General features: G+C 43.5%; 1 protein-coding gene across 13 annotated transcripts in view; it reads right to left on the minus strand.

The window, feature by feature from the left end:
• MYCBP2 (MYC binding protein 2) overlaps positions 1 to 25,734 on the minus strand; it is a 439,899-nt gene that overhangs the window by 157,873 nt on the left and 256,292 nt on the right. For all 13 annotated transcript variants that reach the window (XM_073580415.1, XM_073580420.1, XM_073580409.1 and 10 more), the window contains 6 exons: positions 25,557 to 25,644; positions 17,815 to 17,864; positions 9,599 to 9,771; positions 8,140 to 8,284; positions 6,818 to 7,030; positions 228 to 283 (listed from right to left, as the gene is read on the minus strand). In XM_073580415.1, the coding sequence (XP_073436516.1) occupies positions 228 to 283; positions 6,818 to 7,030; positions 8,140 to 8,284; positions 9,599 to 9,771; positions 17,815 to 17,864; positions 25,557 to 25,644 (725 nt within the window). The remainder of the gene's footprint in view (positions 1 to 227; positions 284 to 6,817; positions 7,031 to 8,139; positions 8,285 to 9,598; positions 9,772 to 17,814; positions 17,865 to 25,556; positions 25,645 to 25,734) is intronic.

The following is a 25,734-nucleotide window of genomic DNA, read 5'->3' on the forward strand; positions in this document are numbered from 1 at the left end:
AAAAAAAAGGAAAAAAACTACTATAGTATCAAGGAAAGGGAAAATTATATGGATTTATTGTATTGTAAAACAGATGGGATAACCCCACTCTGGATACGCACATACAGCGCAGCGGCCTTTTCATCCGAGCAGCTCATGATTGTTTTACCATTTCAAATACATAACAGCGATTAACAAAAAAAAAATGCCATAAATGATAAATTATTGGCGATGTGTCAGGTACCTACCTTTTGGGCATTGGTGAGGCATAGCGAAGTTCTTCAAATGAGTAACTTTCATACGCCTAAAAAAAAAAAAAAGAAAGAAAAAATGTATTCTGGAAGCGTGTGGTGAGATTCTTGTTTAGTGGTTAAAATATGAAGCTCTTCCACAAGGCGATATTGTAGCCAGGATTTTGCATTAGTCCAAAACTGGAGATCGGGCCAAACAGTGATGTGAATCTTATCTCAGTTTATATTCCCACATCTGGTTTGGCTTATAAATACTGATGCAAAATACAGATCAAAATATTTCCTGTTGAAAGTGGCCTTAAAATGGATATCTTAATGTTCTTACTTAAAGCGCACCACTGATTGTCTAGGCTACCAGCCACCCTGCATTTTCAGAGTGGAAGGTTACCTAGGCAGGGAAGGCACAGAACTTGCATCCTATACGCTTTCGAGTGAGCCTACTCAAATGCTCTGAAGCTAGCTGGAACGCGGGCTCTTTCCAGCCTTGCTCCTTCCGCCCCTTCTCCCATGTTGCAAAGGTAAAGGTGGCTCTGCCAGCAGAGTGGTAGAGCGATCTGTTTGGACCAGAGAAGAGACTACGCCATTGGTCTGAACCATCAATGTTCAAAAGAGTACTGCAGCCAGCATAGTAGGAATCATGGAGGCAGATAATCTATACATTGATAAAGAGATAAGAGAAAATCCCCCCCTTTAACCCCTTCACCCCCAAGGGTGGTTTGCACATTCATGACCGGGCCAATTTTTACAATTCTGACCACTGTCCCTTTATGAGGTAATAACTCTGAAACGCTTCCATGGATCCCGGTGATTCTGACATTGTTTTCTCGTGACATATTGTACTTCATTTTAGTGGTAAAATTTCATTCATATAACTTACGTTTATTTGTGAAAAAAAACGGAAATTTGGCGAAAATTTTGCAAATTTCGCAATTTTCCAACTTTGAATTTTTATGCCCTTAACCTCTTCGCGACCTCCCACAGTAGATAAACGTTGGCGCTTGCTGGGCTTTGTGCAGCGCCGACGTTTATCTACTGTCGGCGGTTTTGTGCCCCCCCGGGACCCCCTCATACCTTATAATGCGGGGATCCCGGTGCACAATGCGTGCTGGGACCCCCGACGTCATCGAGACCTGATTGGTTCAGGTCCTGATGACGTCGCGTCACAGCAGCCAATGAGGGAGCTCGCTGGGAAAGCTGCTTGTTTCCCGGCGATCTCCCTCATTATAACGCGACTTCTCCTCTGATCTCATGCTGACAGATGAGCAGAGGTGAAGCAGCGTTACAGTGTGACTAGATCGCTGCCTGGCACAGCTGTGTCAGGCAGCGATCTTGTCATACAGTAACGCTGCTTCACCTCTGCTCATCTGTCAGTGTGAGATCAGAGGAGAAGTGGCGTTACTATGTGCCGGGCAGCGATCTTGTCACATAGTAACGCTGCTTCTCCTCTGATCATCTGCCAGTGTGAGATCAGAGGAGAAGTGGCGTTACTATGAGTCAAAAATACAAAAAATAAAAAACACAAAAATAAAAAAAAAAGTAAAGAAAAAAAAGCAGGTAGGCAGGCTAGGGCTAGGGTTAGGGCTAGGGTTAGGGCTAGGGTTAGGGCTAGGGTTAGGGCTAGGGTTAGGGCTAGGGCTAGGGTTAGGGCTAGGGTTGGAATTCGAATTGGGGGTTTCCACTGTTTAGGTACATCAGGGGCTCTGTAAATGCAATATGACGCCCGCAGACCATTCCATCAAAGTCTGCATTCCAGAACGTCACTACTTCCCTTCCGAGCCCCACCGTGTGCCCAAACAGTGGTCCCCCCCCACATGTGGGGTACCAGCGTACTCAGGACAAATTGGACAACAACTCTTAGGGTCCAATTTCTCCTGTTACCCTTGTGAAAATAAAAATTGGGAGCTAAAAGATCATTTTTGTGGAAAAAAAATGATTTTTTTATTTTCACGGCTCTACATTATAAACTTTAGTGAAACACTTGGGGGTTCAAAGTGCTCACCACACATCTAGATAAGTTCCTTGGGGGGGTCTAGTTTCCAAAAAGGGGTCACTTGTGGAGGATTTCCACTGTTTAGGCACATCAGGGGCTCTGCAAACGCGACATGACTCCCGCAGACCATTCCATCAAAGTCTGCATTCCAAAACGTCACTACTTCCCTTCCGATCCCCACCGTGTGCCCAAACAGTAGTTTTCTTCCACATATGGGGTACCAGTGTACTCAGGACAAATTGGACAACAACTTTTGGGGTCCAATTTCTCCTGTTACCCTTGTGAAAATAAAAAATTGGGGGCTAAAAGATCATGTTTGTGGAACAAAAATGATTTTTTATTTTCATGGCTCTACGTTATAAACTTCTGTGAAGCACTTGAGGGTTCAAAGTGCTCACGACACATCTAGATAAGTTCTTTAAGGGGTCTAGTTTCCAAAATGGGGTCACTTGTGGGGGTTTCCACTGTTTAGGCACATTAGGGGCTCTCCAAATGTGACATGGCGTCCTCTCTCAATTCCAGCCAATTCTGCATTGAAAAAGTCAAACGGCACTCCTTCCTTTCTGAGCTCTGCCGTGTGCTCAAACAGTGATTTAGCCCCACATACGGGGTATCGGCGTATTTGGGAGAAATTGCACAAAAAATTTTGTGGTTCATTTTCTGTTTTTACACTTGTGAAAATAAAAAAAATGGTTCTGAAGTAAAATGTTTGTGAAAAAAAGTTAAATGTTTATTTTTTCCTTCCACATTCCATTCATTCATGTGAAGCACCTGAAGGGTTAATAAACTTCTTGAATGTGGTTTTGAGTACATTGAGAGGTGCAGTTTTTAGAATGGTGTCACTTTTGGGTATTTTCTGTCATATTGACCCCCCAAACTCACTTCAAATGTGAGGTGGTCCCTAAAAAAAATGGTGTTGTAAATTTTGTTGTAAAAATGAGAAATCGCTGGTCAACTTTTAACCCTTATAACTTCCTAAAAAAAAAAAAAAATTATGTTTCCAAAATTGTGCAGATGTAAAGTAGACATGTGGGAAATGTTATTTATTAACTATTTTGTGCGATATCACTCTCTGATTTAAGGGCATAAAAATTAAAAGTTTGAAAATTGCAAAATTTTCAAAATTTTTGCCAAATTTCTATTTTTTTTAACATATAAGCGCAGTTCATATCTAAGAAATTTTACCACTATCCTGAAGTACAATATGTCATGAGAAAACAATGTCAGAATCAGCAGGATCCGTTGAAGCGTTCTAGAGTTATGGCCTCATAAAGTGACACTGGTCAGAATTGAAAAAATTGGCCTGGTCACGAAGGCAAAAACAGGCTCAGGCGCGAAAGGGTTAAATCACAGAGATATGGCACACAAAAAAACTTAAGTAACATTTCCCACATGTTTACTTTACATCAGCACATTTTTGGCACCAAAATTTTTTTTGTTAGGAAGTTATAAGGGTTAAAAGTTGACCAGCGATTTCTCATTTTTACAACATTTTATTTTTACAACATTTTATTTTTACGGACCACATCACATTTGAAGCCACTTTGAGGGGTCTATATGATAGAAAATACCCAAAAGTGACACCATTCTAAAAACTGCACCCCTCAAGGTGCTCAAAACCACATTCAAGAAGTTTATTAACCCTTCAGGTGCTTCACAGGAATTTTTTGAATATTTAAAAAAAAAAAAAAAAAAAAATGAACATTTAACTTTTTTTCACAAAAAAATAATTCAGGTTCAATTTTTTTTTATTTTACCAATGGTAAAAGGAGAAATTGCACAATAACTTTTCCAGTCCAATTTGTCCTGAGTACGCTGATACCCCACATGTGGGTGTAAACGACTATTTGGGCGCATGGCAGAGCTCGGAAGGGAAACCTCGCCATTTGACTTTTTTGGTTGGAATTGAGATCGGACACCATGTCGCGTTTGGAAAGCCCCTGATGTACCTAAACAGTGGAATCCCCCCACAAATGACCCCATTTTGGAAACTAGACCCCCTAAGGAACTTATCTAGATGTGTGGTGAGCACTTTGAACTCCCCCAGTGCTTCACAGAAGTTTATAACGCCCGGGCGTGAAAATAAAAAAATCGTATTTTTTCCACAAACATGATCATTTAGTCCCCATTTTTTTTATTTTCCCAAGGGTACCAGGAGAAAATGGACCCCAAAAGTTGTTGTCCAATTTGTCCTGAGTACCCTGATATCCCATATGTGGGAGAAAACTACTGTATGGGCCCATGTCGGGGCTCCGAAGGGAAGTAGTGACGTTTTGGAATGCAGACTTTGATGGAATGGACTGCGGGTGTCATGTTGCCTTTCGAGAGCCCCTGATGTACCTAAACAGTGGAAACCCCCCACAAATGACACCATTTTGGAAACTAGACCCCCTAAGAAACTTATCTAGATGTGTGGTGAGCACTTTGAACCCCCAAGGACTTCACAGAAGTTTATAACACCCGGGCGAGAAAATAAAAAAAATCATTTTTTTCCCACAAAAATATTTTTGCCCCCAATTTTTTATTTTCCTAAGGGCAACAGGAGAAATAGGACCCCAAAAGTTGTTTTGCAATTTGTCCTGAGTAGGGTGATACCCCATATGTGGGGGTAAAACACTGTTTGCGCGCATGGCAGAGCTTGGAAGGGAAGGAGCACCATTTGACTTTTTCAATGCAGAATTGGCTGGAATTGAGATCAGACGCCATGTTGCTTTTGGAGAGCACCTGATGTGCCTAAACAGTGGAAACCCCCCAATTCTAACTCCAACCCTAACCCCAACACACCCCTAACCCTAATCTCAGCCCTAACCCTAGCCCTAATGGGAAAATGGAAATAAATACTTTTTTAATTTTATTATTTTTCCCTAACTAAGGGGGTGATAACGGGGGGTTTGATTTACTATTTATGGTGGGTTTTTATATTTGGCAGCTGTCACACGCTAAAAGACGCTTTTTATTGTAAAAATAGTTTTTGCATCACCACATATTTAGAGCTATAATTTTTCCGTATTTTGACCCACCGAGTCATGTGAGGTCTTATTTTTTGCGGGACGAGTTGACGTTTTTATTGGTATCATGGTCGGGAACGTGACATATTTTGATCGCTTTTTATTCTGATTTTTGGAACGCAGAATGAACAAAAACCAGCGTTTAATTTATTTTGGGGGGGTGCGTTTACACCGTTCCGCGTGCGGTAAAATTGATAAAGTGGTTTTATTCTTCTGGTCAGTACGGTTACAGCGATACCTCATTTATGTCATTTTTTTATGTTTTGGCGCTTTTATGCAATAGAAACAATTTTATATTAAAAATAATTATTTTTGCATCGCTTTATTCTGCGAGCTATAACTTTAATTTTTTCTCTGATGATGCTGTATGGCGGCTCGTTTTTTGCGAGACAAGATTACGTTTTCAGCGGTACCATGGATATTTATATGAGTCTTCTTGATCAAGCGTTATTGCACTTTTTGTTCGGCGGTATGATAAATCATTTTTTGCTTCGTTTATTACTTTTTAAGGGGTTCGCTAAAGGGGTTAACTAATGGGACAGTTTTATAGGGCAGGTCGTTACGGACGCGGCGATACCAAATGTGTACTTTTGTTTTTTTTTTATTTCCAAAAAATGAATTTATTAGGGAATAATTTTTTTAGCGATTTTTTTAAAATTTTTACACTTTTTTTTAAACTTTATTAGGTTGTCCCAGGGGGGACATCACTGTCATGTGACAGATCGCTGATCTGTCACATCACAGATAAGCGATCTGTCACAGGCAGTGCAGAAGGCTTCCTCATGCCTGCGCTTTGCAGGCACTGAGGAAGCCAGCTCCCTGCAGGCCCCCCGAAGGTCCCCGTCGCCATCTTGGATCCGGGGACCTGCAGGGAAAGAGCCCCCCGCAGCAGCGCTGCACATTGCGCTGCTGTGGGGGGCTCAGGGAAGCACGGAGGGAGCCCCCTCCCTGCCAATGCTTTCTTTTAACCCCCGGTACACCGCGATCGTGTTTGATCGCGGTGTGCAAGAGGTTAACGTGTCGGGGGCGGTCCATGACCGCCCCTGAAACATAGTGCCGGATGTCAGCTGTGATAATCAGCTGACACCTGGCCGCGATCAGCGACGCTCACCACGTGGGCGCCGCTGATCGCGCTAGACGTACTATCCCGTCCATGGGCATAGGGGCCCGGGTCCCATGGACGGGATAGTACGTCTGATGTCAGAAAGGGGTTAAAGGGATATTTCCTTCTCAGACATTTATGGCATATCCAACAGTCTGTCACAAAAGTTTAATTTCCCCCACCATAAAGAGTGAGGCACATCTAATGGGTATTCCATAAATGTCTGATAGATGTGGATCCTGGAGGAATTACAAGCATCTGGCAAACACTCCTGGAATAACCTATGGATACGCCATACACGTCTGAGATGACAAAAGCCCAGTACATGGGATCATTAAGAAAAGGTCAATTTTTTTTATCAAAACTATCATTTTTCAATGCGGTCTACTTAACATTTCAAGCCAAAGTCACACCAAACGTGTCCCAATACTCGATAACCTCTATACCATGACCAGTACATTGAGCATGGCTTATGTCATAGCCATACCTTCATCATTGTGATTGCAATATAACGGGCTTCCTTCACAATCATTGGTTCGTAGGAGGCATCGAGTTTAGGTGACGGAAGGCCGCCAAAAGTCATATCAGTAACTGAAGATGTAGAGGATGATGGGCTCCCTGGTATCCGGGGAAGTTTTTTTACTTGCTCTTGTTGCAGGGAAGTCTTTTTTTGAGATACAGGGACAGCTTTCACTTCCACCTGTAAAGACACAAATGGAAATGCTGAAATTAAAGAGGTTAAACTCCACACTTGAAAAACATTTTATAATATTCCGTTGTTGAGGCGCCATAAAATGCTTGATGATTGGTAAATAATTTGCTTTTTTTCTAAAATGTTTTAAACTAACTGATTTCTTTTTGGCAGGATAGACATGTTTTGCAACTTGTGAATAAGGTGTAATAACCAGCCCCTTTTTTATTTTCATATCGACAATCTTGTGGATAAAATAAAACATTGCCCAATTCCACGGACCATGTCTGTCCCTCAAGAAATTTTGTGTGTGAACAATACTCAAAAGCCAACAAATCTCATTCGACCAATAAAAATCGTGCCTCCTTTTAGTGTTTGTGCTTACAATTTACTTACAAAGCTGTTGTGGGGACCGGATTTTAACACATTGAAAAACCCAAATTTATCATGATTATTTGTTTATTATGCTTTGATTATATAGCGCTGTCTTAAGGCCCCATTACATTTAGCGATGCACCAGCGATCCCGACCACGATATGACCCGGTCAGGATCGCTGGTGCATCGCTAAGTGGTCGCTAGTGAGCTGTCACACTGGCAGATCTCACCAGCGATGCAGCAGCGGTCGTACTCACCTGTCAGACGCGGCGAGGGTGACCATCTAACGCACGCGTCTTATGGCTCACTCGTAGGCGCCAGCAGGAAGCCGACGACGAGAAATGGTCCAGGCCGATCTCGCGCGATCACCGATAATCAGAGGGGAAGCCAGTCGGAGGTGAGTATCACAAGTAGAGATATCGCTAGTGATATCGCTGCTGCGTCACAAAATTGGTGACACTTTAGCGATATTGCTAGCGATATCGCTATGTTTAACAGGCCCTTTATTCCACAGTGCTTTTGATATGGCACTGTCTCACCATGAAAAAAGGTTACATTTCTTATCACACACAATACTTATAAATCAATGCAGATTTACAAAAGTCGCTAAAACTGCATTTTTCAGATTAGCAAATACTTTGTTATATATATTTGAATACATCTAGCACTGACACATATACATTTTCAGCATTGGAATTTAATTTTATTTTTATAACATTGATTACAAATCACTCTTCCATACCTTCATATTTGGTACATGAACTACGTCCCCGTACTGATCCTTTGTTTGTACGGTTATGGTAGTGGGCCAGCCACATCGGATATCATCTTTATTAAGAATTAAAGAAGTCTTCTGAGGATCTGCATAAGAGTCTGGTTGAAGCCACCTAATGATGTGAGGAAGCATTTTTAGCGCAGATATTTTTAGCGTCACATTACATTACCTCTCCAGGGTATGTGTTTTTTTTTTTTTAATTTCACAAACGGATAGGTATCAGTAATAAACATTCCAAGTGTGTAGTAAAATAATAACCGGTTTACGCCTTGAGCCGTTACCAGCGCGGCTCCAGTCCTCTCCTGTACCACATGACTGGAGTTGTGATGGGTCGAATTTCTCCAGAGTATGATGTGTGGTACCGAAAGTCACTTCTCAACATTAGTCTGAGACTAAGGATGAGGCTTGTATGCACTTAAAGAGACAACCATAAGAAGTGACTTTAGGACGGTTAGATATGCAGCCACAAGACGGCAGGAAGAGAACGGAATGGAACGAGAAACCATAGAGGATGGGCCACCGGTAAGTGTTTTACAACATGTACAGCATACATTACAAATATACGGTGGTGAAAAACAAAAAACTACAAAACCCTAGATTGGTATTTAAAAAGATGAACTATAAAACATATTTCTTTAAAATATTAATCTAAGAAAACCCAAGTTATTGGTCTCACAAACATTCAGATTGTAAGTGAGTAAAATGTCTCAGTTAAACTCTGACCTTCATCAGGGTCAGGATAGGATAGGAGAAACAAGTTCCCTGAGGGTTGAAGAGAACGCTTTCAATACTGCAGGCTTCCTGGGTTTCTCATATAGTACTTTACGTGTACCTGATGAAGATCAGAGTCAGTGACTGAAATGTTGTACTCACTATGGGATTGCATATTAATTTCCAACTATCTCATATGTATATCATATCTCAAACATTACTTGTTACGCAATTTTTTTTAATGCTGTTAGTAAGTGCTGGGAGCATTTCCACAATATGCCAGGTGTCTACTTCAGAAAATGTATGGCGATATAATGCCATTTAAAATTTTTAGATTTGTGTTTGTCCAATGTGTGAAAATTCTCCTGGCAGAATCAATAAATAAGGTTTAATTTCCAAATTAAAAATAATATAATCAAACCGCATAAAAGCTTCACGCAATTTAGCTTGTTACTACGTATGGTAATATGAATTTATTAGCGTAGACGGGATATGGCAAATGTTGCCCAAAGTACACATTTTACAAGTGAAAAATCACCAACTGCAATGTTGCTACATCATTTTGTATCACAGATTAAAAACACATGCAATTACAAGTTGTGACCAGCACATAGGCTCCGATATGTGATAATTGCAGCAAATTGCCAGTCAAGATTTAAATACGGTAAATAGCAAAAGACAAAACCTTTCATTAAGTCAAATTTAAAGTATATACCTTGCCAAACGCCCGCCACTTGATCCAGGTACACACGTGATGAAGTCTTCTAGAAAGGACTGCTCATTACTTTGTATCTGTAGTGGAAGATTTCCTTCCAGGGCCTCTAGAATGGTTGGAGAATGTGACAGGGCAAGGCCCTTACCCAAAATCCCAGAATGAGTTTTGCACACCTAACAGAAAAATATCACAATAAATATATAAAAAAGCTGGAAATGTAAATTGAGGGTCTAAAGGGAACTTTTCAAGTTCAACTTGCAGCTCTTTCTGCATGGAGATGCATATAGGGAAGGCTGTGAATCACTGAGCAGGATGGAAAACTGGATTTCCAAGTCTAAAAGGAGTAGGGTTTTAGATGATTATATTGCTCATACTGACTAAGGCTATGTTCACATGTTGCTTTTTAAATGATTTCTTTTTCTGCAGCCAAATCCTGATCTCTTGCTTTTTTTTTTTTTACTGGTTGCCTCACTGCGGTTTTCAGGATCCCAAAGTTCAGCTTTGCTTCCACCATACAAGCATGAACAATGCAAAATGTTAGGCCACCAATGCAAGATGTATGTGAAACCATAAAACATTTGAGAAGAGAAAAGAAAAAATGGAAATTTCATCAAATTATTTAGTAGAAATTTTTTTTATGTCTGGAAAAAATAGTGACTATTCTGAATAAAAAAAGTACATGAGTAATTGAAAAAATGCACAATTGCAAATGTGAGGGGAGTTGAATTGGGCAGGCATAGTTTACCCAAGACAGTGGCAATGCAAAAAATTGGTCGGGCATTGTTTACTTTCACACATTGGTCGGGCATCGAGTTAGTCAGACTTTGCTTTCTTTAACAAATATCACTAATTTAATTAACCCCTTTGTGACAGCCAGTTTTGACCTTGACTAAGCCAATTTTTACAATTCTGACCACTGTCACTTTATGAAGTTATAGCTCTGGAATGCTTCAACGGATCCCTCTGATTCCGAGAATGTTTTTTCTTGACATATCATACTTCATGTTAGTGGTAAAATTTCTTCGATATGACTTTTGCTATTTATGAAAAAATGGATATTTGTCAAAAATTTTGAAAACATGACAATTTTCTAACTTGTTTTTGTGCCCTTAAATCAGAACGTTATGTCACACAAAATAGTTAATAAATAAAATTTCCCACGTCAACTTTACATCAGCACAAATTTGGAAACAATTTTTTTGTTACGATGTTACAAGGGTAAAAAGTTGACCAACGATTTCTAATTTACAAAACCATTTTTTTTTTTTAGTGACCACGTCACATTTGAAGTGACTGAGGGGATCAATATGACAGAAAGTACGCAAAAGTGACACCATTCTAAACACTGCACCACTGAAGGTGCTCAAAACCACATTCAAGTAGTTTATTAACTCTTCAGGTGCTTCACGAGAACTAAAGCAATTTGGAAGGAAAAAAATGAACATTAACTTTTTTCACAAAAAATTTACTTTAGACCCAAACTTTTTCATTTTCACAAGGGTAACAGGAGAAAATGGACCACACAATTTGTTGTGCAATTTATTCTGAGTACACCAATACCACATATGTGGGGGAAATCTACTGTTTGGGCGCATGGCAGGGCTCAGGAGAGCGAGCACCGTTTTACTTTTTGGATGCAAAATTGGATGGAATTGTTGGAGGGTACAATGTCGCGTTTGGAGACCCTCTGATGTGCCTAAACAGTAGAAACCCACTCACAAGTGACCCCATTTTGGAAATCACACCCCTTAAGGATTTTATCCAGGGGTATAGTGAACATTTTGAACCCACAGGTACATCACAAAATTTGATAACATTAGGTCGTCATCTTGAATATGTCATTAGTGTTGAGAGCACGTGCTCACTACTCCAGTTTGCATCGGGTGCTCGGGCATGCACTAAATATCGCGGGTGATTGAGTGACATGCTCAAGTCCCCGCCCCACATGTTTCGTGGCTGTTAGACACCCCAAAAAACCCATGAGTGAATTTGCGATACTCTGTGCATAAGCAAGCACCCGATGCAAACTCGAGTAGCGAGCACTTGCGCTCGACACTAGCCGTCATATCATATTTTTTAACTTTTGAAAAAAAACATAGTTCTAACGCCAACCCTGACCCCAACGCAAACTTAACCCCAACACAACCATAACCACAGCCCAAACCCCAACCTTAACCCGAGCCTTTAATGCAAAGAATGGAAAATAATTACAACTTATTTTATTGTAATCAAACTAAGAAGGGGGGGGGGGCAAAGGGGATTTGATTTATTATTTTTTATGTTGATCACTGTGATAGGGTCCATCACAGTGATCAAAATGAACAGCTAGGAAAAATGATCACCCTTCACTGTCAAAACGTTTTTTCTAATATCTAATCTGTATCTTTTCCCTTTCAGTTTAATTCCATTATTTTTCATGTGTCCATATGCAAATGAGAATAAGGATGATTCTTCTACACGGTGACATCCCCTCAGAAATTTGTTGACCGCTATTAAGTCTCCTCTTGTCCTTCTTTTTTGCAAGCTAAACATTCCCAGATTCTTTAACCGTTCCTCTTAGAACATACTTTGCTCACCATCCTGATGGGTCTTCTCTGAACTTACTCCAGTTGTTCAATGTGTTTTTTTAAAAAACGTGGTGCCCAGAACATGACACAGTATTCCGGATGTGGCCTCACCAAGAAGGAGTAGAGGGAGATAATTACTTCACATGATCTAAGACTCTATGCTTCTCTTAATACATCCTAGAACTGTGTTTGCCTTTTTCTGTTGCTGCATCACACTGCTGACTCATGTGCAGTCTGTGATCTATTAGTATAAACAAGTCTTTTTCACACATGCTGTTGCAGTTCTATTCCTCCCATTGTAGATGTAATTAATGTTTTTCTTTGCCAGATGTAGAATCTTGCATTTCTCCGTTAAATAACATTCTATTAGTCGCTGCCCATTGTTCAAGCTTATCTAGATCCTTCTGAATCCTTTCTCTGTCTTCTCTAGTGTTAGCTATCCCTCCTAGCTTTCCATCGTCTGCAAATTTGATCAGTTTACCTTCAGTTCCCTCACCTAGATCATTTAGAAAAATTATGAACAAAACTGGGGCCAGGATAAAATTTTATTGTTTAATAATTTGCTCAACAATCTTTCCTGATATATAAGTAAGGCTCACAGGCCTGTAATTTCTTGGCTCCACCTTCTTTCTTTTTTTGAGGATAGGGACAAGATTTGCGTTTCTCCAATCTTCTGGGATTTCTCCTGGTCTCCAGGATTTTTCAAAGGTTCTTGCTAATGGATCTGCAATTGTCTCTGCTAACTCTTTCAGTATCCTAGGATGTAATTCATCTGGACCAGGAGATTTCAAATATTATGAATTAGCTAAGGCTAAGTTCACACTGGTCATTTTTGCTGCTTTTTTATGCTTCTTTAATGCTAATTTTCAGCTGCTTTTTACAGTACCAGCAAAGCCTATGAGATTTCAGAAATCTCATGCACACACATTGTTTTTTAGTCATCATTATTTTGTGCATTGCATGGATTGTTTGGACATATAGCATGTCACCCACTGTCTCTTTAAATGCTTCCAATTTTTCCTTCATTTTGGGATTGTTACAGATTGTGCAGTGAGAATCTGATTCAGCAAAATCTCCCATCAGTCTTGGACATTTTTGCCTTTTAGAAAATCCAGCCATTGGACCCTTCCTACCCTCTGAGTCCAGTAAAATCTGCCTTTCTGAAATCCAACCTTAAACTCTGAGCTCTCGCTGGTCTTTCTCCTCTTGTAATCCAAAGTTCAAGGATAGCATGATCGCTACCGCTCAATGCCCAGCCACCTTTACTTCCTCATCCATTTCCTCTCTGTTAGTAAGAATTTCAACTGCTCCTCATAAAATTAGAAAATCATCAAAAAGTTAATTATTTCAGTTTTTCAATACAAAAAGTGAAACTCATTATAGAGAGTCTTTACAGAGTGATCTATTTCAAGTGTTTATTTCTGTTAATGATTATGGCTTACAACCCATGAAAACCCAAAAGCGTTTAAAAAGGTCCTTTAGTCTGTTTCAGTAGGCTTCACAATCATGGGGAAGACAGGTGACTTGACAGATTTTTAGAAGGCAATCATTAACACACTCCACCACAAGGAGGGTAAGCCACAAAAGGTCATTGCTAAAGAAGCTGTCTGTTCACAGAATGCTGTATCAAAGCATATTAATGGAAAGTTGAGTGGAAGGAAAACGTGTGGTAGAAAAAGGTGCACAAGCAACAGAGATAACCACAGCCTTTAAAGGATTGTTAAGAAAAGGCCATTTAAAAATTTGGGGAAGATTCACAAGGAATGGACTGCTGCTGGAGTCATTGGTTTCCAGTACCATCTCCATGCTGATGACACCCAATTATACACTTCTTCTCCTGACATCACGCCAGCCTTTCTAGAAAACACCGGAGATTGTCTAACATCATGTCCTCACTATATCTGAAACTGAACCTGTCAAAGACTGAACTCCTTGTGTTTCCTCCCTCAACTAATGCACCTATACCCGACACTGACATTTCCGTGTGTGGTTCCACTATTACTCCCCAGCAACATGCCCGCTGTCTTGGGGTCATACTTGACGCCGAGCTTTCATTCACCCCCCACATCCAATCACTGGCTCGCTCTTGTTATCTGCATCTCAAAAACATTTCTAGAATTCGACCTTTTTTTACCTTTGACTCTGCAAAAATTCCTACTGTTTCTCTTATTCATTCTCATCTGGACTACTGTAACTCTCTTCTAATCGGTCTCCCTCTTACCAAACTTTCCCCCCTCCAATCTGTCTTGAATGCTGCAGCCAGGATCATATTCCTCACCAATCGTTACACCGATGCCTCTACCTTGTGCCAGTCATTACACTGGCTACCCATCCACTCCAGAATCCAGTACAAACTTATTGCCCTCACCCACAAAGCACTCCAAGGCTCAGCACCACCCTACATCTCCTCCCTTATTTCAGACTACCACCCTACCCGTGCCCTCAGTTATGCTGATGACGTGAGGTTAGCATCCTCGATAATCAGAACCTCCTACTCCCGTCTCCAAGACTATACACGTGCTGCGCCAATTCTTTGGAATGCACTTCCCAGGTCAATACGAGTAGTCCCCAATCCCTACAATTTTAAGCGTGCCCTGAAAACTTATTTTTTCAGACTGGCCTACCGCCTCAACACATTAACCTAACTATCCTTGTGTGGCACAGTCAAAAGTTTTACCATAACCAGGTTCCCCGTATCATGCTCCCATATGCTTTATGCATCTATTAGCCCTCTGTGTCCGTACTGTTACACACTTAACATTATGGCTTGTCCATACAATCAGGGCAATTGTTACCACCCACCTTTCGTGTCTCCCCTTTTTCCCTCATAGATTGTAAGCTTGCGAGCAGGGCCCTCATTCCTCTTGGTATCGGTTATGATCTATGTGATTATTGTTATGCTGTAAAGTCTATCGTCTGTACAAGTCCCCTCTGAAATGTAAAGTGCTGCGGAATATGTCGGCGCTATAGAAATAAAATGTATTATTATTATTACTGCTTCAAGAGCCACCACACAGAGACGTATCCAGGACATGGGCTACAAGTGTCGCATTTGCATTTCATTTGGAAATAAAGGTCCCAGAGTCCGGAGGAAGAATAGAGAGGCACACAATCCAAGCTGCTTGAGGTCTAGTGTTAAGTTTCCACAATAAGCGATGGTTTGGGGATCTATGTCATCAGCTGGTGTAAGTCGACTGTTTTATCAAGACCAAAGTCAGCGTAGCCGTCTACCAGGAAATGTTGGAGCACTTCATGCTTCCTTCGGCCGACAAGCTTTTTGGAGATGTAAATTTCATTTTCCAGCAGGACCTGTCACCTGTGCACACTGCCAAAAGTACCAATACCTGGTTAAAAAACAGCAGTATCACTGTGCTTACTGAAAAGCAAACTCATCTGACCTTAACCCCATATAATATCTATGGGATATTGTCAAGAGGAAGATGAGCGAGACCAGGACCAACAATATAGATGAGCTGAAGGCGGCTATCAAAGCAACCTGGGCTTCCATAACACCTCAGCAGTGCCACAGACTGATTGCCTCCATGCCACGCTGCCTTGATGCAGCAATTGATGCAAAAGGAGCCCGACCAAGTATGGAGTGCATTTACTGAACATACATTTCAGTAGGCCAACATTTCAGATTTTAAATTATTTTTCAAACTGGCGTTATAAAGTATTCTAATTTACTGAGATAATGACTTGGGTTTTCATTGGCTGTAAGCCATAATCATCAACATTAAGGCTGTGTGCACACGCTGCGGATTTTGGTGCGTTTTTTTCATCATCGAAAACCGCACGTATCGCTGGAAAACGCATGTACGGTTTTTGGTGCGGTTTTTGCATTTTTGAAATAAATACTTTAAATAGTTTGTAATGACTTTCACTTTTTGTATTGAAGAACTGAAATAAATTAACTTTTTGATGATATTCTAATTAGGTGAGAAGTACTTCCTCTTAGGTGAGAAGTACCAATTAGGTGAGAAGCACTTGTAGTTACAAGATTGCAGATCCTCTTTTTCTATCTTCTAACTTTTTAAAGCTAAAGTTATCAGCAAGAGAATTTAAGAATCTTCTGGACCCATTACTTTTGCCTGAGAGAGATTTCAAACAAATATCTGGATAGTTAAAATCTCTCATGATCACTACGTCATGCTTTTTTGAGAACACACATCGGATATAAAATGAGTTCATGCATATTTTCAGTCTGTCTGGTGACACCTCTTAATTACTAAGCCCTAATCCCATTACCCTGATGCCACTGCTTCAGAATGAAAAAAAGGTGCTCAACCAAGGAAATACATCACAAAACTTTTTTTTCAAATATATTTATTTAGCTCAAAAAAGCATTTATTGCGCTACAAAAACTCATACAAAACCGCATGTAAAAAAATGCATACAAAACCGCAACAAAAACCACAAAAAAAGCACATTTTTGCAGTAGCGGTTTTTCTGCCAAGAGATGCAGAAACCTTGCAGAAATTTCTGCAAGCTAATACTCAACCTGCGCACATACCCTAAAGCTTGTAATTAACGTCAATGCCAGAACCTTGAAGAGGACATGGCTGATCGCAACTTACAGGCATCTATGAAAGCAGGGAGGGGACCTGAAAAGAGGGAAGCTCAAAAACAACAGGGGTGTAAAGGAATATGCCCATAATAATATATTTGTGTCAACTCTCTTATATACAAGCTTCATGCACCTTTATCCTTGATTTTCTTCATATGCTTTATTTGATACTATATATTGCAGGACTTCTATGAATCCTGCTTTTCATTGTTGCATGTTATTAGTATTTATCAGGATTCGTCTTGTTTCTATTTATTATATATGCATGCTTCCTTACAGTATTATACTATTGATCTTTAATGTGGAAACCCTGAAATGCTCATTTTATTGTATACATTGAAGTACAATTATATTTAGGCATTATAGCGCTAGATTTGGCATATTGTGAACCTATGGGGTGTCATCCATGGAATCCTGTGGCTGTTTTTTTTTTTTTTTTTTAAGATTTTAGGTGTGTTTTTATGGTACTTAATAAATACTAATACATATTCATCAGCATTCAGGTATGCACATCGTCTATGCATTGTCTTTCTCTTCTCCTTTTATATTGTGATTTTAGTGTAGCAAATGTCGAAGAGTAGCCCTAAGGCTAGTTTCACATTAGCGTTTTTTAGCGCTGCGCTTCGTGTGCAATAGAAACGCCTGCGCTCCCATAGACAGTAATGTGTTATTTTTGCACATTCCGTGCACATGCGTTTGACGCCGTTGGACAGACCAAAAAAGGCAGCAGGTTGCGTCGGACGCGCCTAGGCGCACACTACAAAAAACGCATGCGCACGAAAATGCATACGAACGCGTGCAAACGCTAGACCATGCGCCCGCCATGTTAAAGATAGGGGCGCATGGACGCGCACAATGCGCTGCGCTAAAAAACTCTAATGTGAAACCAGCCTAATCCAGACTCAAACGACACAGAGGACTGCAGGATATGCATACACCCTACTGACAAAATAACTGGTGAAGAGTTCAAAGAACATGAGCGCCAGCATTGCTAATTTACAAAGTAGAAATTTTGAAATGAATTAATGAAATGAAGTGAAACCTTCGATATGATGGCTGTAATATTATGGACAATATGTTACCTGTAAGGCAGCCTCCTCAACTATTTCCAGGTCTTCTTCCAATTCACTCCCTGTTTCACAAAAATAAGTTACATTTATTAACACACTTCACATACAATGATTCTTTGCCCAGTCATATAGAGAAATCTGGTACTAGATCCACTTCAGTACCATGGTGTCACTCTTGCATTTTGTCTACAGTATTATATGAATTATCTGCACCTTATGCGATTTAATGATGTTGCTGGCACTCCAATCTGTACCGTGACATCACTTTAATGCTTGAGCTAACTTTTCTTACTTACTATTCAAATGATTTACACATATTGCTCTTTATAGTGACTGGACTTTGGATTCCCTTGTGTCTCACTCTCCATTTATATTTGCGTCTTCTATGTTGGATATATACTTGTTTTTTTATTTGTTTAATAAAATCATTTGTTAGTATTTGCATTTACTTTAGTCCTGGCACATTTTTTGTCGTATCACTTTTCTATTCAGTCTTTGCCTTTGGGATCAAACCCACCTCATTTTGTAAAAACAATTAAAGGACAGCCTCTAGCACCAGCACATTAGTTTCATAAAAGCTACAAATTAGAAAAGAGGGTGGCAGGCGGTCTATAAAGTGTATGCCCTGTGCCTACTATTCTATCTGGATAGTTTCTAGGAGATAGCTGTACATAAAGGGAAACAGACGCTTCAAGAAATTCTATATACCTACAGGTATAATGGTAATCTGCAGGTAAGCATTATTTAAACTCAGTGCAGCCAGCTTAATGAAGCAATGGCTACAGGAAGAAAAATAAGTATTTTTCCTCCCAGTAGCTGTTTTCTAGCAGTCAAAGAGATGATACGGGTAGCTAATACAGCCATTGCTCACTACACAGCAAGTGCGCTGTAATCACTTCTTGGCACTTTATTTAACAGCCTCTACTGCAGCCTGTGTGCACAGAGCAGGCAATCAATGTGCCTTGGTGTGATTACAGCTGTGCTCTCTCATGAGAGGTGATTAACAGCCCTCTGCAAGAACTGGAAGCAAGCAGCTGCAGGGAGAATAGAACTTCCTTTTCTCCCTTAAGCCAATGTTTTTCTCCATATAACCTATAGCCATCACCTTTCAGTCCCATGTGAGAGCATTCTGAAATTATATATATATATATATATATATATATATATATATATATATATATATATATATATATATATATCTACAATTCATCCTGCAAGGCAAAAAAAACCATGATTTTTGGGTTGCTTACCGTAAAATCTGTTTCTCGGAGCCTTCATTGGGGGACACAGAGACCATGGGTGTATGCTGCTGCCACTAGGAGGCTGCCACTATGCACAAAAAAAAGGTTAGCTCCTCCTCCGCAGTGTACACCCCAACGACCGGCAGAAAATTCCTCAGTTAGTGAGAAAGCAGTAGGAGAAGTAACAGAACAGTTTGAAAACAGAACAAACAACTCAACTGTAAACAACCAACAATCATAAGAACAGGAGTTGTAGAACATGGGAGGGTGCTGTGTCCCCGAATGAAGGCTCCGAGAAACAGATTTTACGGTAAGCAACCCAAAAATCCTGTTTTCTTTCGCCTCATTGGGGGACACAGAGACCATGGGACGTCCCAAAGCAGTCCCTGGAGTGGGAAAAACAAACTTCCATCAGGCCAGCGGACTCACTACCGCAGCCTGCAGGATCCGCCAAAGCGTAGGTGTGGACCTTGTAGAATTTCACAAACGTGTGAACCGATGACCAGGTTGCAGCTTTGCAAAGCTGCAGTGCGGAAGCTCTGTGACGTATCGCCCTGGAGGCACCCACTGCCCGGGTAGAGTGCGCTCTAATTCCCGGAGGGGCCACTCGATGTTTGACCCGGTAGGCCTCCAAAATTGCCGATCTGATCCAGCGAGCAATAGTAGCTTTGGAGGCCGGGTGACCTTTCCGCGCCCCATCTGGAATGATGAAGAGAGAATCTGTCTTCCGCAAAGAAGTCGCCCTATTTAGGTAGACCTTCATCACCCTGACCAAGTCCAGCTTGTTCAAAGATCGCTCCCGAGGATGAGTTGGACTCGGACAAAAGGACGGGAGAACAATATCCTCATTGAGGTGGAAAGTGGACACCACCTTAGGAAGGAAAGAGGGCGGAGGCCGCAGAACTACCTTATCCTGGTGGAGTACCAAAAAAGGGGAGCGGCAAGAAAGAGCTGCCAATTCTGACACGCGCCAGATGGAGGTGATGGCTACCAGAAAGGCTACTTTCCACGAAAGGAGAGAAAGGGAAACATCCCTGAGAGGTTCAAAGGGAGGACCTTGCAGAACCTCGAGAACCAGATTAAGATCCCATGGATCTACGGGCGCTCGGTACGGAGGAGCCGTGTGAGCCACACCTTGAAGGAAGGTTTTAACCTGAGGACGGGATGCCAACGTCTTCTGAAATAAAATGGACAGCGCCGACACTTGACCCTTTAAAGAGCTGAGGGCAAGACCCGCATCCAGCCCCGCTTGAAGGAACGCCAGGACAGAAGGGAGCAAAAAACACATGGGCGGAATGTCATTGGTCTCGCACCAAGTGAAATAGGCTTTCCAAGTACGGTAATAAATTTGGGAAGACGATGGCTTCCTGGCTCGGATCATGGTATGAATAACTCGATCGGAAAATCCTGATCGTGCCAAAACCTCGATCTCAACAGCCACGCCGTTAAATTGAGCGGCCGAGAATTGGGGTGGCAAATCGGACCTTGAGACAGCAGATCTGCTCTGTCTGGAAGCTTCCAGGTGGCGTCTGCGAGAAGGTTGACGATGTCCGCGAACCAAGACCTTCTGGGCCAATTCGGGGCGATGACTGGAATTCCTTCCGCCTTGATTTTCTTCAACAGCCTGGGAAGAAGAGGCAGGGGAGGGAACAGGTAGGGGTGCTCGAACTGCGACCAAGAAATGGCCAGAGAGCCGGCGCCCACTGCGAGAGGATCTCGAGCCCTGGATACAAACTGTGGGACTTTCCTGTTGAGGCGAGAAGCTAGCAGATCTACGTCCGGGGTTCCCCAACGATGGCAAAGCTGGAGAAATACCTCCGGATGTAGGGACCACTCTCCCGCCGCGAGACCCTCGCGACTGAGAAAATCGGCGGCCCAGTTGTCCACGCCGGGAACGTGCACTGCGGATATTGCCGGGACTGAAACCTCTGCCCAATGAAGAATCTTGAACACTTCTGCCAGGGCTGAGACACTCCATGTCCCCCCCCTGGCGGTTGACATATGCCACTGCTGTGGCATTGTCTGTCTGAATCCGGATAGGCAGGCCCCTGAGAAGTGTCTCCCAGTGAACGAGAGACAGATAAATCGCTCGTATCTCGAGGACGTTGATCGGCAGGGCTAACTCCTGAGTCGACCATCGACCCTGAACAGTGTGATTGCGGAACACTGCTCCCCAGCCAAGGAGGCTGGCATCCGTTGTCACAATCTGCCAGTGAATGGGGAGGAACGACCATCCCAGGGAGATTAGAGGAGACGTCAGCCACCAAATGAGGGACTGCTTGACCCGGTATGAAAGACGAAATGGACGGTCCAGGGAAAGAACAGACCTGTTCCACCGAGACAGGATGGCGTGTTGGAGAGGTCTGGAGTGAAATTGGGCAAAGAGAACCACCTCTGTCGCCGCCAGCATCTTTCCCAGGACTTTCATTGTTGTCCGGAGATGGAAGTCGTATGATCTGCAGCGATCGTACATCCCGCTGCAGGGAACAAATCTTTTCTTGTGGTAGAAAAACCCTTGATCGACGAGTGTCGAACAATAGACCCAGAAACGCAAGACGTTGTGTCGGAACAAGGCAGGACTTCTTTTTGTTGATGAGCCACCCGAAATTGGACAGAGTGTCGAGGACGATGGTAAGACTTTGGCGAGCTTGATGAAAGGATGGAGCTTTGATAAGAATGTCGTCGAGGTATGGAAAAAGAACAAGACCTCTGATTCTCAACAAGGCCATCAACGCCGCCATGATCTTTGTAAATACTCTGGGTGCGGTGGCGAGACCGAACGGCAGAGCAATAAACTGGTAATGTTCCTGGCGAATCGCGAAACGCAGGAATTTCTGATGGCCGCAGAATATGGGAACATGTAGATAGGCATCTTGAATGTCTATTGAACACATGAACTCCTGCGTCTCCATGGAAGCGATTACCGACCGAAGAGACTCCATTCGGAAATGACGCAGTCGGACTCTCTTGTTGAGTAACTTGAGGTCCAAGATGGGGCACCACAAACAGGTTTGAATAAAACCCTGTGAAACGTTCTGATTCGGGAACGGGCACAATCACTCCGGAACTGAGGAGGCGATGGACGCAAAGAACCCCGGAACTAAGGCAGGGTCTTTTGGAGGTCAGGACTCGAAGAAACGATCCCGGGGACGAGAAACGAACTCTATCTTGTATCCTGAAGATACAACTTCCCTGACCCAAGCGTCCTCTACTGAGGCTAGCCAGACGTCCTTGAAGAAAAGGAGTCGACCTCCCAATTGGGAGGGACCCTCGGGAGTTCGTTGATAGTCATGCTGATGTGGACCGTCCCGATCTAGACCTGGAGGGTCTGCCCTGGGAGGAGTGAGATCGCCAGGAGGGAGTGGGTCTGAAGGACACCTTCTTTCTATCCTGGCGTGCTTGCGGTCTTTGCTGGTTAGAGAAGTTCTCTGTCGTATTGAAACGGCAGAAAGCTCGAAAGGGCCGAAACTGACTCCTTAGCAGGGGTCTGTGAGGCTTGGACTGAGGGAGGAGGGAACTCGTGCCTCCAGTGGCGTCCTTAATAATCTGGTCCAGCTGGGATCCAAAGAGACGCGCTCCCTGAAAAAGGCAGATTGGCAAGAGACTTTTTAGAATACAAGTCCGCCTGCCAAGCCGTAAGCCAAATTGTACGTCGGATTGCCACTACATTGCTTGACGCCTGAACAGCGCACAAGGCGGCATCCAAGGAAGCAGAAAGCAGATAAAACCCCGGAATGGGAAATCTGGTTGGCCAGATCGGCCAATTGCTCTGGTTGGGCCTTATCTAGGATGCCCTTACGGAGATCCTCTGCCTAAGTGGCTATGGCCTTCGCTACCCAAGATGAAGCGAAGACTGGGCTTAGCACTGCTGCAGCCGCTTCGAATGTTGAGTTTGCTAAAGATTCTATAATTCTATCATTAGAACCCTTTAGTGACGCCACACCTGAAATCGGGAGGACCGTGTTGTTAGAAAGTCTGGACACGGGAGCGTCTACAGAGGGGGAAGCAGACCAGTTGTCGGTGAGCTCTTTGGCAAACGGGTACAGCACGCCGAGGCGCTTCCCTCTTTGAAAGCGCCTGGTCGGATTTTCTCTTTCCCTGGTAAGGATCTTGCCAAACTCCGAGTGGGAGGCGAAGACCCTGGAAGGTATTTCTGCCCGTCTGAACGAAACCTCCTGTTCTGAGAATTCCGCAGGGGAGTGTGAGATTTCGAAGGTGTGATTAATCGCAGCAATGAGGTTCTGTACCGTAACCTTCATGTCCGCGTCCTGGTCCGAATCCAGCTCTAAGATCTCTTCGGATGACACATCCGATAACGCCTCACCTAAATCGGGAGAGGAAGCACGGGAGGGCGACTGCTGGGAAGAACTATGTGGGGATGTGAGGCCAGGAGAGGATCCCGGCCGGAGATAGTGTCTGGGCATTTTGCGGCTTTTGCTGGCTGGCTCAGATGGAGCTTCATGTGACCTGCTGGACCCTGCAGAAGTGTCCAGGGGCAACTTATCAAGGACGGCAACCAGGGACTGAGACACCCTGGTGAGGTCTGTCACAGATTGTGAAAGAGACGAGGCCCAACCAGGAATGGGGGGGGGTTCGCTTTCACGTGGCGCAATAGATGGTTCCTGGACGGGGTCATGCTGAATGGGATTGCTGCAGTCCAGGCAGAGGGGAGTAGGCTGACATGAGGGAAGTTTGCGATTGCAGGAGGCGCATGCAAAGAACTGGACTAGAGAGACCATGGGGGCCGGCGGACGGCCACGCTCAGCCTTAGAGTTAGGCATAATGAATGAAGAAAAGAAAGACCCTGAAGAAATGCCGGAAGGTTGGGGGACAGAAAGGCAGAGGAGGGTGTCAGTCTGCAGTTGCAGAACTACTCACGGTCCGGTGTCCCCAACGCGATGTACCAGGCTCATGAAATTGCAGGGCCCCAGCAGGGGGTAACTGACGTCCGTTTTTCGTCTCCGGCTGACAGGCTGCAAAGATGGCAGCAGCCTGAGGTGAAGGGAAAAAGCGCGGTTCAGGATGGACAAGAAAGGCGGTGCTAGCCACCTGAACCAAGGGAAACCGCCCCCCCACCCAGCCACAGGCCAAGAGAGGCGGTGGGAGGGTCTAGGAACGGGTGGGAGCGCAGCCAGCCTATGTGAGTGAACGGGGGGGCGTGGCCACGACGGGCACGAAGGCCCAAAATGAAGCCGGGGACTAGATTTGAGACGGCGGCCGCCTGTCAGCACGGGGTGGCACGGAAGTCCCGCAATGCTGCCGCGGCCACCCACAGAGAAGACGCCGCCTGAACCGGGCTCTAAGATGAAGCCCCCGAGGAATACCGGGGGGGGGGGGGGTTGGACAAGGCCCGCCCGGGGCTTAGATGAAATGCGGCGACCGTCGGGAGGCGCGGGCAGCGTATACAACCTGCGGCACTGCCCTGGCGCCGCTCCATGCTACATAAAGGTACCTTCTTTATCCAACGCTGTCTGTAATCTTTCCCGTGTCCGCGCCTCGTCCGACCGACAGGCTCTGGTGGGCGAGTGGGTGGGAGGCGGGGGGCAAGGACCATCCGTTGCTAGCACGCACCTGTGCCGAGCTTGTGGTCCGCACGGAGAGCTATGAGGATACGGGGTGGCAGTACACGCCGTACTCATAGTCTCTTTGTGGGAGTACAGTTGTGACCGTTCACACTGTATCCCTCCGGAAACCTGAAAAGGAACGACGCACATCGAGGTAGATATGGGTCTAATGGAAGACCTGTGTCCACCTCCTACTGACACCAAGCTAAACTGAGGAATTTTCTGCCGGTCGGTGGGGTATACACTGCGGAGGAGGAGCTAACCTTTTTTTTGTGCATAGTGTCAGCCTCCTAGTGGCAGCAGCATACACCCATGGTCTCTGTGTCCCCCAATGAGGCGAAAGAGAAATCCAGCTTATATTATACTCACTTGCAGGGCAGGCCTATTTGATGGGCGTAATTTGTCTTGGTCCGTCACCGCCTCTCTTCGTGTAATCACTGTCCTCCTCCTGTGCTGTGTGGATTATGCGTCCAAAGTCATACAGTGTTCCCCTTCGCACTCCTGTCCAGGCGCACTTCTCTTTGCTCTGCTCTCTGTAAGGCAGAGACGTGTGCCAGCACAGGAGCGCGAAGGGGAACACTGTGTGGATGACGTAGGACACGTCATCCACACAAAGCAGAGAGAGGATGGCGATGAGAGACAGCGGGGGATGAAGACCTGCGACCAGACCATCCCATTAGCGAGTATAATAAAACGTGTTTTTTTTTTTTGCATTGCAGGGCAAATTGGACTCGCGTATCCCACATTATAGAATGCTGCCACATGGGGATGAAAGTTGGTGGCCGTAGGTTATTTGGGAAAAATCTGGTGACCGCATCCCTTTAAACGCTATCTACTTTTTTTTATAACCACTATATCTGGAGGAAAATAGTGTTTCTCATGGTGACAGATTCCCTTTAATATCTGTATTATGGTAAATAGCAGATTGCCTGGTGAGAAATTATCTTACCAATGGGAAGAGCCAGATCTTTTTTCATTAAAGCAGCAGCACATATGCCTCCCAGGTTGGCCAATTCTTTCTCCAGCAGAATAATCCCCTAAAAGGAAACCGGACAATTATCAGAACACCTGCATCACAATAAAAAAAAAAAATAGATATATATCTATCCAATAAGCGGCAACAAAAA

Source organism: Dendrobates tinctorius, unplaced genomic scaffold, assembly GCF_039654945.1.
Source record: "Dendrobates tinctorius isolate UK_male_01 unplaced genomic scaffold, ASM3965494v1 ptg000064l, whole genome shotgun sequence".
Lineage (NCBI taxonomy): Eukaryota > Metazoa > Chordata > Amphibia > Anura > Dendrobatidae > Dendrobates > Dendrobates tinctorius.